The sequence below is a fragment of the Salvia hispanica genome, chromosome 1, assembly GCF_029641045.1.
Source record: "Salvia hispanica isolate PSC_SH4W2 chromosome 1, Shi_PSC_v1, whole genome shotgun sequence".
Taxonomy (NCBI): Eukaryota; Viridiplantae; Streptophyta; class Magnoliopsida; order Lamiales; family Lamiaceae; genus Salvia; species Salvia hispanica.
In genome coordinates this window covers 29,161,292-29,176,503 of record NC_142692.1, presented here as the reverse complement: position 1 = coordinate 29,176,503, position 15,212 = coordinate 29,161,292, and the positions used below count along the sequence as shown (strand labels likewise).

At 38.0% G+C, this 15,212-nt stretch overlaps 1 protein-coding gene and 1 pseudogene across 1 annotated transcript; both read left to right on the top strand.

The window, feature by feature from the left end:
* The first annotated feature begins 2,454 nt into the window (after positions 1-2,454).
* Positions 2,455-4,814, top strand: LOC125217575 (late embryogenesis abundant protein At1g64065-like). Its single transcript, XM_048119092.2, has 2 exons — positions 2,455-3,080; positions 4,388-4,814. The coding sequence occupies exons 1-2, from the start codon at positions 2,489-2,491 to the stop codon at positions 4,426-4,428; spliced, it is 633 nt and encodes a 210-aa protein (XP_047975049.1). The 5' UTR covers positions 2,455-2,488; the 3' UTR covers positions 4,429-4,814.
* A 4,228-nt stretch (positions 4,815-9,042) lies between these two features.
* Positions 9,043-9,828, top strand: LOC125223321 (RING-H2 finger protein ATL67 pseudogene; annotated as a pseudogene).
* Positions 9,829-15,212: the final 5,384 nt, after the last annotated feature.

Genomic DNA, 15,212 nt, shown 5'->3' with positions numbered 1-15,212 from the left:
ACAATCGTCGGTGGTGGGTGCCCGAAGGAATTCCTCGCCGAAAGTAGAACGAACGCCGTCGCAAAAACTCTTGAGGCATAGGATTCCAGTTGACTCACCAACGTGCAAATACTCGTCGAAGAAGTTAGCCGTTTGCCCAGTAGCAAGTTGTCGGGTGGCACAAGTACACTTGTGCAACGCCGTGAGACTTTGCCGACCGGTTGCGTCTGCACCTTCTTGAAAGTATTCAACGCGGGTGGACAATGTGTTGACAATACGCATAAACAACCGTTTTGACATGCGAAAACGGCGCCGAAAGTAATCTTCTGGATATCGCAGCTGGTCGGAAAAATAGTTGGCAACGAGCCTTTCGTGGGCTCCCTCCCGATCACGAGGGATGTAGCGACGTTTTGCTCTAGTTGGTTGAGGAGGAGGGGCGGGGGTATTGGCGGCGACATAGGCTTCATAGGCGGCACGATATTGTTCATAATATTCTTGTTCTTCGCGCTCCGCTTCCGCAATGAGATTGGTGAAATCCATTTTTGAATTTTTTAGAGAGGGTTTGGGTGAGAGAGGAAGATGTAGATGATTTAGTATGAAAAAGTATGAATGAGAGATAATTTGATGTGAAAAGTGGATGATGAATGTGTGTATTTGTAGATGATTTTGGGATAAAAAAAATCACAAAAATCCAAAAAAAATGTCCATAAACGGCTCTATTTTTGGGAATCCAAAAATATATATTTTTAAATTTTTGGTATTATTTCGAATTATTTATGAATTTTTTTAAAAAATATATAAAAATCAAATTTGCCAACGGCTAAGCCGTTGGCCAATCAGGACGTGCCACGTAGGGCTGCTCAGCGGCACGAACGTGCTCTTAGCTAAGAGCAGCGCGTGCCGCTGATACGGACGGACGAGCTCCAGCGGCGGACGGACGCCGCCTGCTCAGCGGAACGGACGAATGGACGCCAAAAAATTCACCGCTGCTGATGCTATTACATGAGTAGTACTCCATATATACTCCATTTATGCACCTAGACATACATTTATCAATGCAGGTATTGATATAGTAGTATATCTTTGGAGTTGGGTAATTAGTGATTTACATATATTACTCTTATTTCAATTATTATAAAGTTTGCTAGTCATACTCATTTATGATTTATAAAATATACTCACTATACGACCACATAAATAGACTTAGTTAAATGGTTCGAATAGGCTGCATCAGGGTGGTTTTGATTAAACCCAATACCTGTATTTCAAAGTTTAGGCACGTGAAATTAAAGTAGATATCAATTACTTTTGTATGCCTATGGAAATGCCGCAGCAAAAATTTAATTTATGTCTTATCCTTATCAAGCCAACGCTACTCCTACTCCTTCCATCGAATTATATACTACTCTATATGAGTACTGTCCCAATATTATTACATTTTTATTTTAAAAATGTTTTGTACCATCACGATTTTGATTTTTTCTTTCTTTCATAATTAATCGTTCCCCAATTTTCACTACTTTTACACATGTTGTATAACATAGATAATTCTTTTCCACGTACTCCATAACTAATACTCCATTCGTCCCCCATTAAAAGTCACACTTTTCCATTTCAGTTCGTCCTCAATTAAGAGTCACACTTCATTTTTATCATAAATAGTAAGTAAGTCCCACATTTCACTAACTCAATTCACTCTCATTTTATTATAAAACCAATATAAAAAAATGGGTCTCACATTCCACTAACTTTTTCAACCAACTTTTCTTTACATTTCTTAAAACCTGTGTCCGGTCAAAGAGTGACTCCTAATAAGGGACGGAGGGAGTAATACCCCTAGGATATTTATCCGCATAACTTACATTTCCTCTCGAATTCATGACAATACTGAGTAGGAGTACTATTATTGCATGTTACTACATATGATTACCATCTAATAAAATGCATAAGAAAATTTCGTTTTAAATTTGTCGTTTTTTTCCTGAATAACTTTGCAACTCTCTCTTGAACTCATGACAATACTATTATTACTATATAATAAAATGCGCTAAGAAAATTTCGTTTGGTCGTTTAGAAAAAACATTAAGTTTGACTTTATATTCATTTATTTTACTGTTAAAATTTTTGATCACCTACATCAAATACAAGTACTTACTCCATATCATCATTTCTTTAGGGCGTGGAGATAAAAAAAAAAGTGTGTTAAATAAAGTAAACCAAGATAATATAAAATAGAAGAGATAATAAAGTAATGAAAAAGAGCTCGAATAAAGTTGTTCTGTTCATTAAGTGAATACGGTTAGGTTAGACTAAGTTGGGATGGAGGGATTACAATTTCACCATGAATTTAATAAGAACAAATCCAAATTTAATCAAATTTTATTTACGGAAATTTATCTTAAATGTGTTATTATGGGCATTAATTATTTTTCAAGCTATTCATCCATCCATGTATATATACAAAGTAGGTGCCCAAGTATAGAGCCAACAAAACTCAGCATCATAATAAATGGAGAAACCGCCGGAGCAGCAACTCGACGAAGAAAAAGCCCCCTCTCTCCGGAGACGGCAATTGCTGAGATGCTGCACATGCGCCGCCGCCTCGCTCTTCTTCGTAGCCATACTCGCCTTAGCCCTAGCCTTCACCGTGTTCCGAGTGAGGGGCCCGGTTTTCGTGCTGAACGGCTCCACCGCGAAGCTCGACCTCATCCCCGGCACGCGCCTCCCGCGCCCGGGCTCCAACGCCACCATACGCGCCGACGTCTCGGTGAGGAACCGCAACTACGCGTCGTTCCGGTACGGGAGCTCGGCGTCGGCGGTGTACTACCGCGGCGCGGCGATCGGGGAGGCGCGGGCGCCGCCGGGGTACATGGCGGCGCGGCGGACGGCGAGGATGAACGTGACGGTGGCGATCGTGATGGAGCGGGTGCTGGCGCAGCCGGGCTTCGGGGAGGATGTGGAGGCGGGGCGGGCGGCGATGAGCTGGCGGGCGCGGATTGGCGGGAGGATGAAGTTTTGGTTTGTTAAAAAGCACGTGACGATGAAGATGAACTGTACGGCCACGGTTGATGTTGTGAAGATGGTAGTGGCGGAGTATAAGTGTAAGCCTAAAATGAAATTATTTGGTTAATTACTACACCTAACCCACGGTGTTAGTACTATGATTTTACTAATTTATTTACTGTGGTGCGTGTTAGGAAATCAGATTTGAAATTGAAACATGATAATTGGAGGCTAATTATTGTTAATATGTTGGTATTTTTAATTGTTGAGGGTGAATCGGAAATGAGCAAAAATAGTAGTGTGACCGATCGCATAACCACGCCAAATTAAGAAATTAGGACTCGTTGTTTCGGTCTTAACCCGATTAAATTTCTGCTTCCAACCACTGTCAATAATTCTGATAGTAGCTGGCTAGCCGCCATGCATTTTAGTAGGAGTAGTTTTAGAAGTAGTATTATTAATAAAGTGGTGAGAAAAATTAACATAATAATCAATGTATTAAAGTTGGATAAATAGGGGTACTATTAGTAATTAATAAAGTGGAGAGAAAATAGTAATATAATAACCAATGTATTAAAGTTGGATAAAGAGGAGTAATATTAGTAATTAATAAAGTGGAGAGAAAATAATAATATAATAATCAATGTATTAAAGTTGAGATAAATAGTCCATAGAAAGAAAAAAAAATGTAGAGAGTGGGAAATACGGTGGATGATATCATAATAGTACTAATTAAAAGATTACTTTTTGTGTGCAGTAAAAAAAAACACTGTCAATTGTAAATGTGAATTGTAGTGTTTAATTTGATTTTAAAAAATTATTTATTATGACTATATAGGAAAATGATTCAATTATTAGGGAACTTTCCAAATTTCAAAACGAGTAAAGGTCAAAATTGGTCCTGAACATATGACTATTTTACCTTTTTGGTCATAAACATTATTTTTTGGATTTTTTTTCCTGAACATATGGAAATTTGATCATTTTGGTCCTCTCTTAATTTTTCCGTTAAAAACTAACGGTCAACGAATTTAAATCCGATTTTGACCAAATTTAAGTTTTAATTCTGTTTTTTAAATCCTTAATTAAAAACCCTAACTATTATTAAAAATATTCTTTTAAATCCTTAATTAAAAATCTTTTAAATAATTTCTTATTTTTCACATCGCAATCTTCTTCTTCCTTCTCTTCGCGACCAGGGTTTACTGTCAAACCCACAATCTACACATTCCCTAATAAAAATCCACAACAAACAACGAAAGTTTGTGGATTTCCAAGCACATTTAATTAGATTGATTTAAAAAGTGAAATGCTTTACAAAACCAAAACAGTCGAGCCCTAAATGTATAAAACGAGATTGATTTCCAAGCACATTTGATTAAAAGTTTCACTTGCACATAAGCAGTTGTCGGTGCCACTGGATTACGTGGTCGGGGTCGATTTTGAGGGGCAAGTGGTGGTAGCTGCCGATTTCCAGTGGGAGGAGGCGGATTTCCAGTCCGAGGAGGCGGATCCGGAGGAGGCGGATTTTGAGGGGCAAGTGGTGGTAGCCGCCGTCGTCTGCCTTGGATTCACCGTCGCCGATTGGAAGAAGGAATGATCGAAGTGAATCCTTGAGCTTGAGAGAGCGAGACGTTTTGCGTAGAAAATTTCCAAGTGTTGAGAATGAAAAATCGTGTTTTGTGTTTTACAACAATTTTCTCATAATTTCTAATAATATTTAAAAGAGTGTTTTTAATAATAGTTAGGGTTTTTAATTAAGGATTTAAAAACATAATTAAAACTTAAATTTGGTCAAAATCGGATTTAAATCCGTTGACCGTTAATTTTTAACGGAAAAGTTAACAAAGGACCAAAATGATCAAATTCTCATATGTTCAGGACCAAAAAATCCAAAAGATAATGTTTAGGAACAAAAAGGTAAAATGACTATATGTTCAGGACCAATTTTGACCTTTACTCTTTCAAAAATGACACAACACTATGAGAGAACGGTAACGGAAAGAGTATATTTTTGTCGGCATTTTGGAATGAAGATGTTGGATTTTGTTTATTTTCGTATTTATTGATGATGAATTGTAGTGTAAAGAATTGATATTATTCATGTTGGTGATAATTATTTAGCATTTTGTAATTTTTTTTATGAATATAGTAAATTAGATATTGATGGTTTTGATTAGAGAAATGGTATACATACTCCCTATAATTAATTGTATGTATTCACATTAAGATTTAATTAGTTATTGGTTGTAATGAAATCAAGTTTAATTTGGTCGAAGATCAAAATAAATAAAATGATAAAACACTGAATAGCCGAAATAACTTAGTAAATAAAAAAGATTTAGTTCAGTTAAGTACAGATAAATTAATTAGACATTGTCTTATATCGTTGATACTGTCAATTTAGAGCATGAATAACGCAGGCGGGCCGGGTCGCAACTCGTGAGTCCCGGCCCGATTTCAGCGTTGGAGGCACGAGTGTCACGGCTCGGGACGGTCCCGAGGACGCAGTTGCGTCCCTGGGCCGCTCTCGAGTCCCGGCCCGGCCCGGCGTTATCCGTGCCCGTGCCGCATCAGTGTAGTCCCGGCCCGGCGTTAGTTGTGTTCGGGCCGGGCCGCAAGTCTCAATTTTATTTATTTTTCATATTTTTGAAGAAATTGAGAAGAAGAAAGAAGAAAAGAGGGAGAGAGAGGAACGTTACTTAATTCATTGTGAATATACTTATGAGACTGCGGTGTTAATGGAGTTGTGAATATACTTATTGCTCGTGCCGCAAGTTTGAATAATGATTAAAATATGTTGTAGTTGTGAATAGTGCAAATGAATAGTTGTGGCCTGCGGTGTTAATGGAGTTGTGGCCTGGAACCCCTAATTTGAGGAAATGATGACGTGGAGGGGACTTGCGGCCCAAATCCGGGTCAGGGTTATTCATGCTCTTAGGGGTGTGATAATAGAATGGATTGAGAAAAATAATTCAAACTTAACGTGTTATTTTTCGTACTTACTAGTATATACTTATGAGACTTTTTTGTTACGTCTGTCAAAGTCAGTTCATTATTTTTGCCCAATGTAAAGTTACATAACTTACATTAGTACTAGTAGTATTTGTTTTGCATAAGAGCATAATACATGATATACACAATTTTTTGTCCAAATTAAGACTAGGCTGCATATTGTAAAATTTGTTAATCCCGCCATGTTATCAAATTTCTTGCTTCCAAATAAAATTCTGCCCAATCCTAATCTATATACCGATTCTAAATCTAAAGCCCAAGCTCATCAAATTCCTTCAATAACAAATCATCATCACCATCATTATTATTATTATCATTATATTATTATTATTATTATTATACACGTGTTGTCTACTTGAACCACATAGTATATATAACTAATAAACAGATCACACTTTTTTAATCATAGGCAAGGTGGGGAAAGCTTAAATCTTTAATTGCTGATTTCAAGTTAAGCCAAGGAAGGTAAACGTTGGAAAATATGTTAAATTTCAATGTTTATTTTCTCAAGTAAGCATCATTCTCGTTTGACACATGTTTAGTATTATTTATTTTATTTATATATTTAATTTAATTCAAATATATTAAAAAATATTATAAAAAAGAATAAAATAACAATAAATTACTTTTTCAAAATACACCGGGAGATTTGATATGCTGAGCGAGAATATGTGAGCGGCATTTAAGCGCCCCTCGTCCACGTCACTTCTCTCTCTATTTATCACTTCTCACGTCCTCTTTCTCTCTGTGCGATTTCATCTCTCTTTGTTTCTCTTTCACATTTATCTCTCTTCTTCAATTCTAAAATCAACTTTATTATTGGCGAAATATACAGAAAACAATCTCTATGTGCCTCTGCAAAACTCAAAATTACTCTCTATCATGTTTTTTCTTCTTGCTCAATTCTACATATTTTTGTGACAGTCAAAACCTATGCTAAAATCCATAAACACATATGATAGCACAGAAAAGAGAATGAAGAATAAAATAGGTGTAATTCAATTGCTACTCCCGTCAATTGGCGGCGTAATTTATCAGGGAGAAAAAGCCTAAACTTTTCCCATCCTTCATTCTACTAATTAAAATCAAAATTGCCGGAAAGAAATCGGTTCCACTATGATTTAGAATTTCAATTTAGAAAAAACAATGATATGCTTGGGAATTTCAATCCGGATGATGATATACTTTGGAATTTCAATCCGGATGATGGAGAGGGAATTTCACAAATGAGTTTGTATGCCATAAAAAATGTGCATATGGGTTTTGATATTCATGGAAACTAGAGAAATGGCAAGAAGTAAGAAGAGAATCACTTATTAACAAATTTCTCCTAGAAATTGCACTTCTTAATTGACACCAGTAACAAATGGAATCAGAGCTCTTTTCCTTTTGAGGTGTCGTAATCACAATTGAAATTAGAGCTCTTCTCTCATTCTTCTGAGCATTGTAATCTTAATCTGAAATTAATTTAAAAACTGAAGGGATTATAGAAAGGAATTTCAGATCGGTAGATCGGTTGAGAATGAGAGATGTGATGATTTCACATAATATAGAGAGAGAAGTGATGTGGAAGAGGGGCGCTCAAATATCGCTCACAAATTGTCGTTGGGCATATCAAATCTCAATACACCGGTAACCGGTAGTAGGAGTAATAAACTTTAACAAAGTACTGCTACTAAAAAGGCTCCGTCCACTTAAAAGTTTTCAAGATTGACTACCTATCTCTACCTTGAGTTTCTATTCAAGATAGACCCCATTACTAATAATAAATAATTTTTTATCTCTATTTTTTTAATGTTTTGTTTTATTCTTTTTGCCTAAAATATAAAATAAAATTATATAAAATCTCGTGGCATTTAAACAAGAGTAATTTATTGAGACTGGGAGGGTATGTATCACTTGTCATATTGACTCATTTATTTACAATCAATCACCATATTTTCATTGGGACAAATTTTCATTAAATAGAATAGTCAAATTGATAAAAAACTGCATAAATTTTGAAAATGGGCGAATAGTTTATCCTAACTCCTTAAATTAATCAACCCTGCTCCTTGATTTGTGTATACTTTTTAAAAACGTCAAATCTTAGGGCATCCACAATGCGGCGGAGGATGCGACGGCCTAAGCCCCGTCCTAAACGCTGTTACATCAGCATTTTATCCCCCGTCCCTTCCACCTGCAATGAGGCGAACTATAGCCCGCCCTAAACCCGCCCTAAGTATTTTATTTATTATTTGAATATATAAACACTACAATATTTATTTTTTATGTTTGCAAACATATCAATTAGCAAGAATAAATATAAAAATACTACTATAAATTAAAGGCAAATCCTATTGTCAATATTTATTTTTTTGTTTTTTATTTTTTGTGCTTGCAAAAATGAAAAATTGTCGGAATTCATTATTGAATTTAGAGAGAAATTGAGATGAGGAAGAGAGTGGAGTGAAAGGTGTGAAATGAAGTAAAAAAATTGGTGATATATATTAGAAGAAAATACAAAAAAAATTAAAAACAAAAAAATGTGTGCATCCTCCGCCCTATAGTCCGCACCGCCTGCAATGGCGGACTAAGGGACGGAGGATAGGCCGGAGGATGCATCCTCCGTGTCATAGTCCGCGGACGATGCTTAGGGCACGAAGGATAAAATATGTATAGTTCGTGGTGCTGCAGTGGCGGACTAAAGGACAGAGGATGCATCGTCCATCGCATCCCCAACACCATTGTGGATGCTATTATAGTAGAACAAATGAAACTGACAAGTATAATATGATTCGAATGATCAAATGCATATAACTACAAAGGATCATATAGTTTGAGTCATTGAGCCAAGCAAAAATTCCAAAATCGAAATTCCAAAGTCCAAATCGAAAAATCACAATTTCCCAAAATCCAAGTCCAATATTTTAAATTTAAAAGAGTAAAATACAATAAATAAAATGAGCCAATGTGGTTGACCCATTAAATGAGTTCCTCTATTTCCACACTGAAATATTAAATGCTGCATCAACGCCCAGCACCAACCCCAACCCCAACCCCCACCCACCCCCTCATTCAGATGGCATTTTCCACCCCTTTTCTCTCCCAATGTCCACCTCGCCACCACCTCCTCCTCCGCCGCCGCTAACCGTCTCCAAAAATCTCACCTCGATCGGCCTCGGCTACGCCATCTCCATCGCCCTCGGCTTCCTCGTCTTCTTCTCCACCGTGCTCCTCGCCTCCTACATCTGCTACCGATCCCTCTCCCGCCGCCGCCGCCGCCGCCAATTCGGAAACCCCAACCCTCAGAATTCGGCCGAGAACAGCATCTATTTGCCGCGCATCATCTTCGTCGCCGAGGACGACGACGGCGGGGAGCAGAACGCGGTGGTAGGGCTGGAGCAGGCGGTAATCAACTCGTATCCGAAGCTGGTGTTCACGAAGCGGAGCGGAAATTGGGAGAACGACGCCGTTTGCGCGATCTGCCTGTGTGAGTATAGGGAGGGGGAGATGATGAGGATGCTGCCTGATTGCAAGCACTGCTTCCACGTGATGTGCGTCGACGCGTGGCTCAAGCTCAACGCCTCCTGCCCTGTCTGCCGGAATTCGCCGCTGCCGACGCCGCTCTCCACTCCGCTGCAGGAGGTGGTGCCGCTCTCTCTATACGCCGATGGCCGGAGACGGTGACAGAGTGATTGGATCTTCACGATTTGTTTTTTGGGGGGTCGAAATGTATTTTCTCGATTTTTTAGGGGGAAGAATGTAAGATTTCGAAATTATTTATGTCAAATTAATTACCACCAAATTCTCGATGATTAATATTTTACTCCATAAGCAGCGTTGGGTAAATGCGTATTGTATTGTATTGGAGATCTAAAATGAGATTTCAGTTTTGTGGTGCCAAAATCAAGAAAATATTTATTCAATAGAATAGTGAAGAGGGAATGGATACATCATGTATGGGTAGTGACAAAATTAGAGGGTGATCGATGACGATATGTGAACTTTTTCAACAATCAATCATGTATGATTAGACTTTTGTTCCTTGACTGAACTTATGTTCACACGTTTCGTTCAAACATAAATCAAATAACAAGAACAATAATAATTTGCGTACAAAAAAAGGGACTTCAGACAGGAATAGCAAATCCATTTTGATTAGTACACACTATGTAACATTGGAAATAGATGTTAGTGATACATATAAAAATAATATCCTCAGTCCAATAAAAGCATAGGCATACAATATGATATAAAAAGTAAAATAAAATTAGTAAAACAAGAAAAAGGATGAGAAAAGTATTTAAAGTGGTGTTAGTGGATAGTGAACTCACGTTATAATTAGTGTTTTAGGGCATTCACAATGGGACGCTCTAAGCGATGCCTCATGTACCGCCACGTCAGCATTTTATCCTCTTCCTATTCCACCTGCAGTGGAACGGACTATAGCCCACCCTAAGCGACGCCCTAAGCATTTTACTTCTATTTTGTATTTACATTTTTAGGTTTGCAAATGTAAATAAAAATAAACATATAAAAACAACAAAATTAAAGGGAAATATTAAATTTATTTAATTAAAAAAAAGTTACAAATTAAGAAATAAAAAAAAGCACTAAATACAAAAAAAAGGCTAGTCTAGAGTAGTCCCAACTTGCGGCTGAGGCCATCGATCATCCGCTGGATATCTTCGATATGAGGGCGATGTGCGCATCCAACAACGTCCTGTAGTCGGAGGAAGCCGCCAAATCCGCGTAACCGCAGTCGAAGTCGCGGACGGCGTCGAACTTGGGGTCGGCGACGGGACCTAGTCAGGCGGCGCGGCGGAGGAGGATGTGGCCTTGCCCTTGCCCTTGGCAGCCTTGACGCCAGGGGGACGCCGGGAGGACATCGGTGTGCCGGAACTCTCATCCTCGAACACCGGACTGTTGAGGTCCATTGGAGACGCGCCGATATCGCTACTTGTATAATCAGCGAGGGTGCGCTTCGACGCCCTCCTCCTCGCCGCCGTCGATTGGGGAATCACACCACCAACGAACTTCTGTTTGTCCCTCAACAGCGCCCAGGACTGGTAGTGCTTGAAATCACCGTACAATGAAATGTACGACTGCATCGCTTTGTCCCGCACATCCGTGAGACTCTCGCCACTACCCTGCTCCCTATCGCACTTCTCGTACTCCCCCGCGAACAAATTTACCTGCTTCTTTATTTGCTCCCAGTGCTTGCGGAGTTGCTCCCTGTGGCGCTTGTACGCGTACGCCGGCTTGGCCGCGTTGTATTTCTCGGCGATGCGCTCCCAATACGTCACCTTCTGGTTGTTGGCGTACACCGGATCCTCCGAAATATCAATCCAACATCTCGTCAAGACGATGGATTCGGGGTCGGAGTAGTTCGTCCTTCCCGGGGTGAACTCTTCACACACCTCCGTTGTAGGCAACTTCTGGGCTCGTGCCTTGGTCCGCTTCTTCTTGGTGGCGGACCCAGACGCAGCGGCGGTGGCGGCGGAAGGGAGAAGGCTCCATGTCGGACAGCCCGTACGAGTCGGTGCTGAAGTCGGGATCGTACTCGGCGTTGGTGTCGAATGGCCGGTATTCGGATAATCTCCAGAATCCATTTTGCTTGAAATGTAGAAAATGTAGTGAATTTGAGAGTGAAGTGAGTGAAAAATGAAGTGAAAATTAGAGGAATATATAGGTTTTTGAAAATTTAATAAAAAAAAAAAACGGAAACGCGTCGCATCGTCCATGACCCATTGTCCGCGTCGTCCACAGTGGCGGACGATGGGTATCCTCCGCGCATCGTCCGCGGACGATGTATCGAGCGCGGACGATGGGTAACCCATCGTTCACGATGCTGCAGCGGCGGACGATGCGACGGACGATGCATCGTCCGCCCCATTGCGGATGCCCTCAATGGTGATATAAGTTGTAAGGGTAATAAATTGAGATATTTTTTTATAAACGAATATACCCATATTTTTATTGGACGAACAAAAATGAAAAGTGCACATATTTTTATGGGACGGATGAAGTATATATTTACCAACAAGAAAAAGGAAAGACCACAATGCAATATTTTGCTCAATCCGTCCACACTAAGTGTACTTTTTTCGACATAAGTTTTAAGAAATGACTGAGTCAAAAAGTTAGTGAAAAATAAATACTCAATTTTATATTAGTCTTATAGTGAAATGATAATATAGTGAGTTAAGAGGATGTGAAACATAATTATCATTATAGTAAGTGAAGTAAAATACACTACATACTTATTTTTTAAAGGACTAACCCAAGATGACAAAAAAGACTCTTATTGAGATGAGGTTAAAAACATCCGCAACTCATAATTCCCCCATACTCCAACTATGTTGTGTCATCATTTACCCACAATTTACACGTCGATGCTCGATATCATAAAACATTTTCATTTTTTAAAATTTTTTTAAGTTATTTTAAACTTATACTCCATTTATTTTTATCTTTGATATAAAATTAAAATAAACACATAAAAATAACGTTAATAAAATGCAAAAAATTATATTATTAATATTACATTAATTTTATACTAATTACATATCCAAATATCTTTATATTATAGACTAAAATTACATAATCTAAATTTCACAATTTTTATTTTAAATCATTAATATTACATTAATTTTATACTAATTACATATCCAAATATCTTTATATTATACACTAAAATTACATAATCTAAATTTCAAAATTTTTATTTTAAAAAAATATTTTTTAAATTAAAAAATTTCTTGCCATCTAGAGATTAAAAAAAAAAATAGTATATCATTAATATTGCATTAATTGTATACTAATTACATATCTAAATCTCTATAAATTTATAGTTACCACAAAAAATTTGTTAAGGACGCTAGTTTATGTTTTTAAATATACTACCAACACTTCAAAAATTGTTCTTATTTGTAGTATAACAACAAAAATTTGAGCACGTAAATGGAAGCGTCCTAAAACAACAAAAGATTAAGTTAATTGATCAATAATTTAAAAACACTTTCTTTTGTTTCCTAAATTATTGTTGTTTTTTAAAAACTTTCAATGCAAGTAATTGCGTCTCAACTTTTGTGTCCCTAAAAAGTAAAATTTTTGTAGGGTCAATTATACACTAAAAATACATAATCTAAATTTCAAACATTTTATGTATAAAATTAATTTTAAAATTATATTTTGTATCCATTATTTAAAACTCTTATGTCCAATGCATAGCACGGGTGTTAATACTAGTCAGACAAAACCTATCAATTTAGGAGAAAAAAGATCTGCTGCATAACAAATGTGAGCGTACGTGAGCGACTAATCCCACGTAGGCTAATTTCCATAGTTTTAGATGTTTGTTAACAAACCCACAATTTCCATTTCATCAATATCATTTAAATTCTTTTTATCTTTCCTTTTTCCTTTATTTACTTTTCGTATCCTTTTTTATAGTATACATCATAAATTCATAATACATGTGTTTCCCTAGGTTTTTATTATAATTTTCATATATGCTTGTTTGAGGTTGTATTTTTAGCCTTTGTTCATGTATGTTTGGAAATATGCTTATACAATTTACGCTTTTTTTTCTACTTTGTTATATATCATTATACTTAATTCACTTTTTTTACATAGTAGTAGTATGTAATAATTTGTTTCTTTCGCATTTTAGTTGTCTCTTGATTAAATCTATGCTTTTATAGTTGTCTCTTGATTAAAATCTATGCTTTTAATTTTTACCAATTAAAAACCTTATTTTATCATAAAATTCTCATTTTTTTATTCTTTTACACTATTATTTTATCATAAAAAATAGAGAGTAATAAAAAAGAATGTCATTTTCTTTTTTTCAGAAACTAACAATGAAATAGTGTAATTTAGGCGAAGAGAGAGAAAATTAATAAGAAGTATTGACGTTGTGGTAGAAAAGTTTGTTTACAATAAGAACAAGATGCAGAAAATCGAAAAAGAAAGATAAAAAAGAAATTTAATGATATTGATGGCTTGGAAAATAATATACGATAATTGATTTTACGCTAACAAGCATCTAAAATTAAGGATAATTGGCTTGAGTATTAGTTAGGTTTGAGAGAGATTTTGGGGATGGAACCTCTGAAGCTGTTGTGGCATAAGTCAAGGGAGACGAGGAAGGAGAGTTGCCCGATCTGTGGGGGAATGGTGCCAGAGAAACCCATGTAAGAGAGATTCAATGCGGATACTCTGTGGTGGCGCGAGCTGCAAGAGACGCCGATCCAGCTACAGACGGAGCTCGAATTAGTCCAATTTGTTGCAAGTATATGAGAAGGGTCAGAGATGATGTGTTGTTTGATTGAAAGAAGTGCAGTTTGATCAATTGCAAGGCTCATTTGGGCTAAACAATGGTTTTCAAAGGTAATGGTAAGGAATGCATATGCAAGAACGTAATGCAACATTTTCTTTGGTTTAAAAGAAAATCCGCTTTGACTCGAGCCTTGTTCGATGCCGTTAATGAAGCCAAGGCGGAATGCTTGGCACAAATGCAGCGGGAACAAGCGGCGGCGGCAGCGCGGGTCCCTCGCACGATACGATGTCGGACGTATGTCCCCCGCGAGCACGACGTAGTGCACGAACGTCTGTTCACAGATTATTTTGCCGAGAATCCAAGGTGGGGCCGAATGTTTTTCACCGACGTTTTAGAATGAGCCGATATCTTTTTCTCCGCATTGTGCACACGTTGGAGGGACGTGATGAGTACTTCCAGTATCGGGAAGACGGGATCGGCAGACCCGGACTTACGCCGTTACAGAAGTGCACGGTTGCGATCCGCCAGTTGGCCTACGGCACAACAGCAGATATGTTCGACGAGTACCTTCACGTCGGGGATACAACTGGCCGCGAATGTCTCAAGAAATTTTGTAAGTTAGTTGTGGAGGCTTTTGGCTACACATATTTGCGACGCCCGACTGCTAATGATTGTCAGAGCCTGATGCGGATGCACGAGACGGTGCACGGCTTCCCTGGGATGCTAGGGAGCATCGACTGTATGCACTGGCAGTGGAAGAACTGCCCGATGGCGTGGAGAGGCCAATTTACTAGCGGCTACAAGGGCAACCACCCGACGATGATCCTAGAAGCCGTCGCTGACCACCGCCTCTGGATCTGGCATGAATACTTTAGTGTAGTCGGGTCGAACAACGACATCAATGTCCTCAACTCGTCCACCCTATTCATCGATCAGTGCAGGGGTCGCG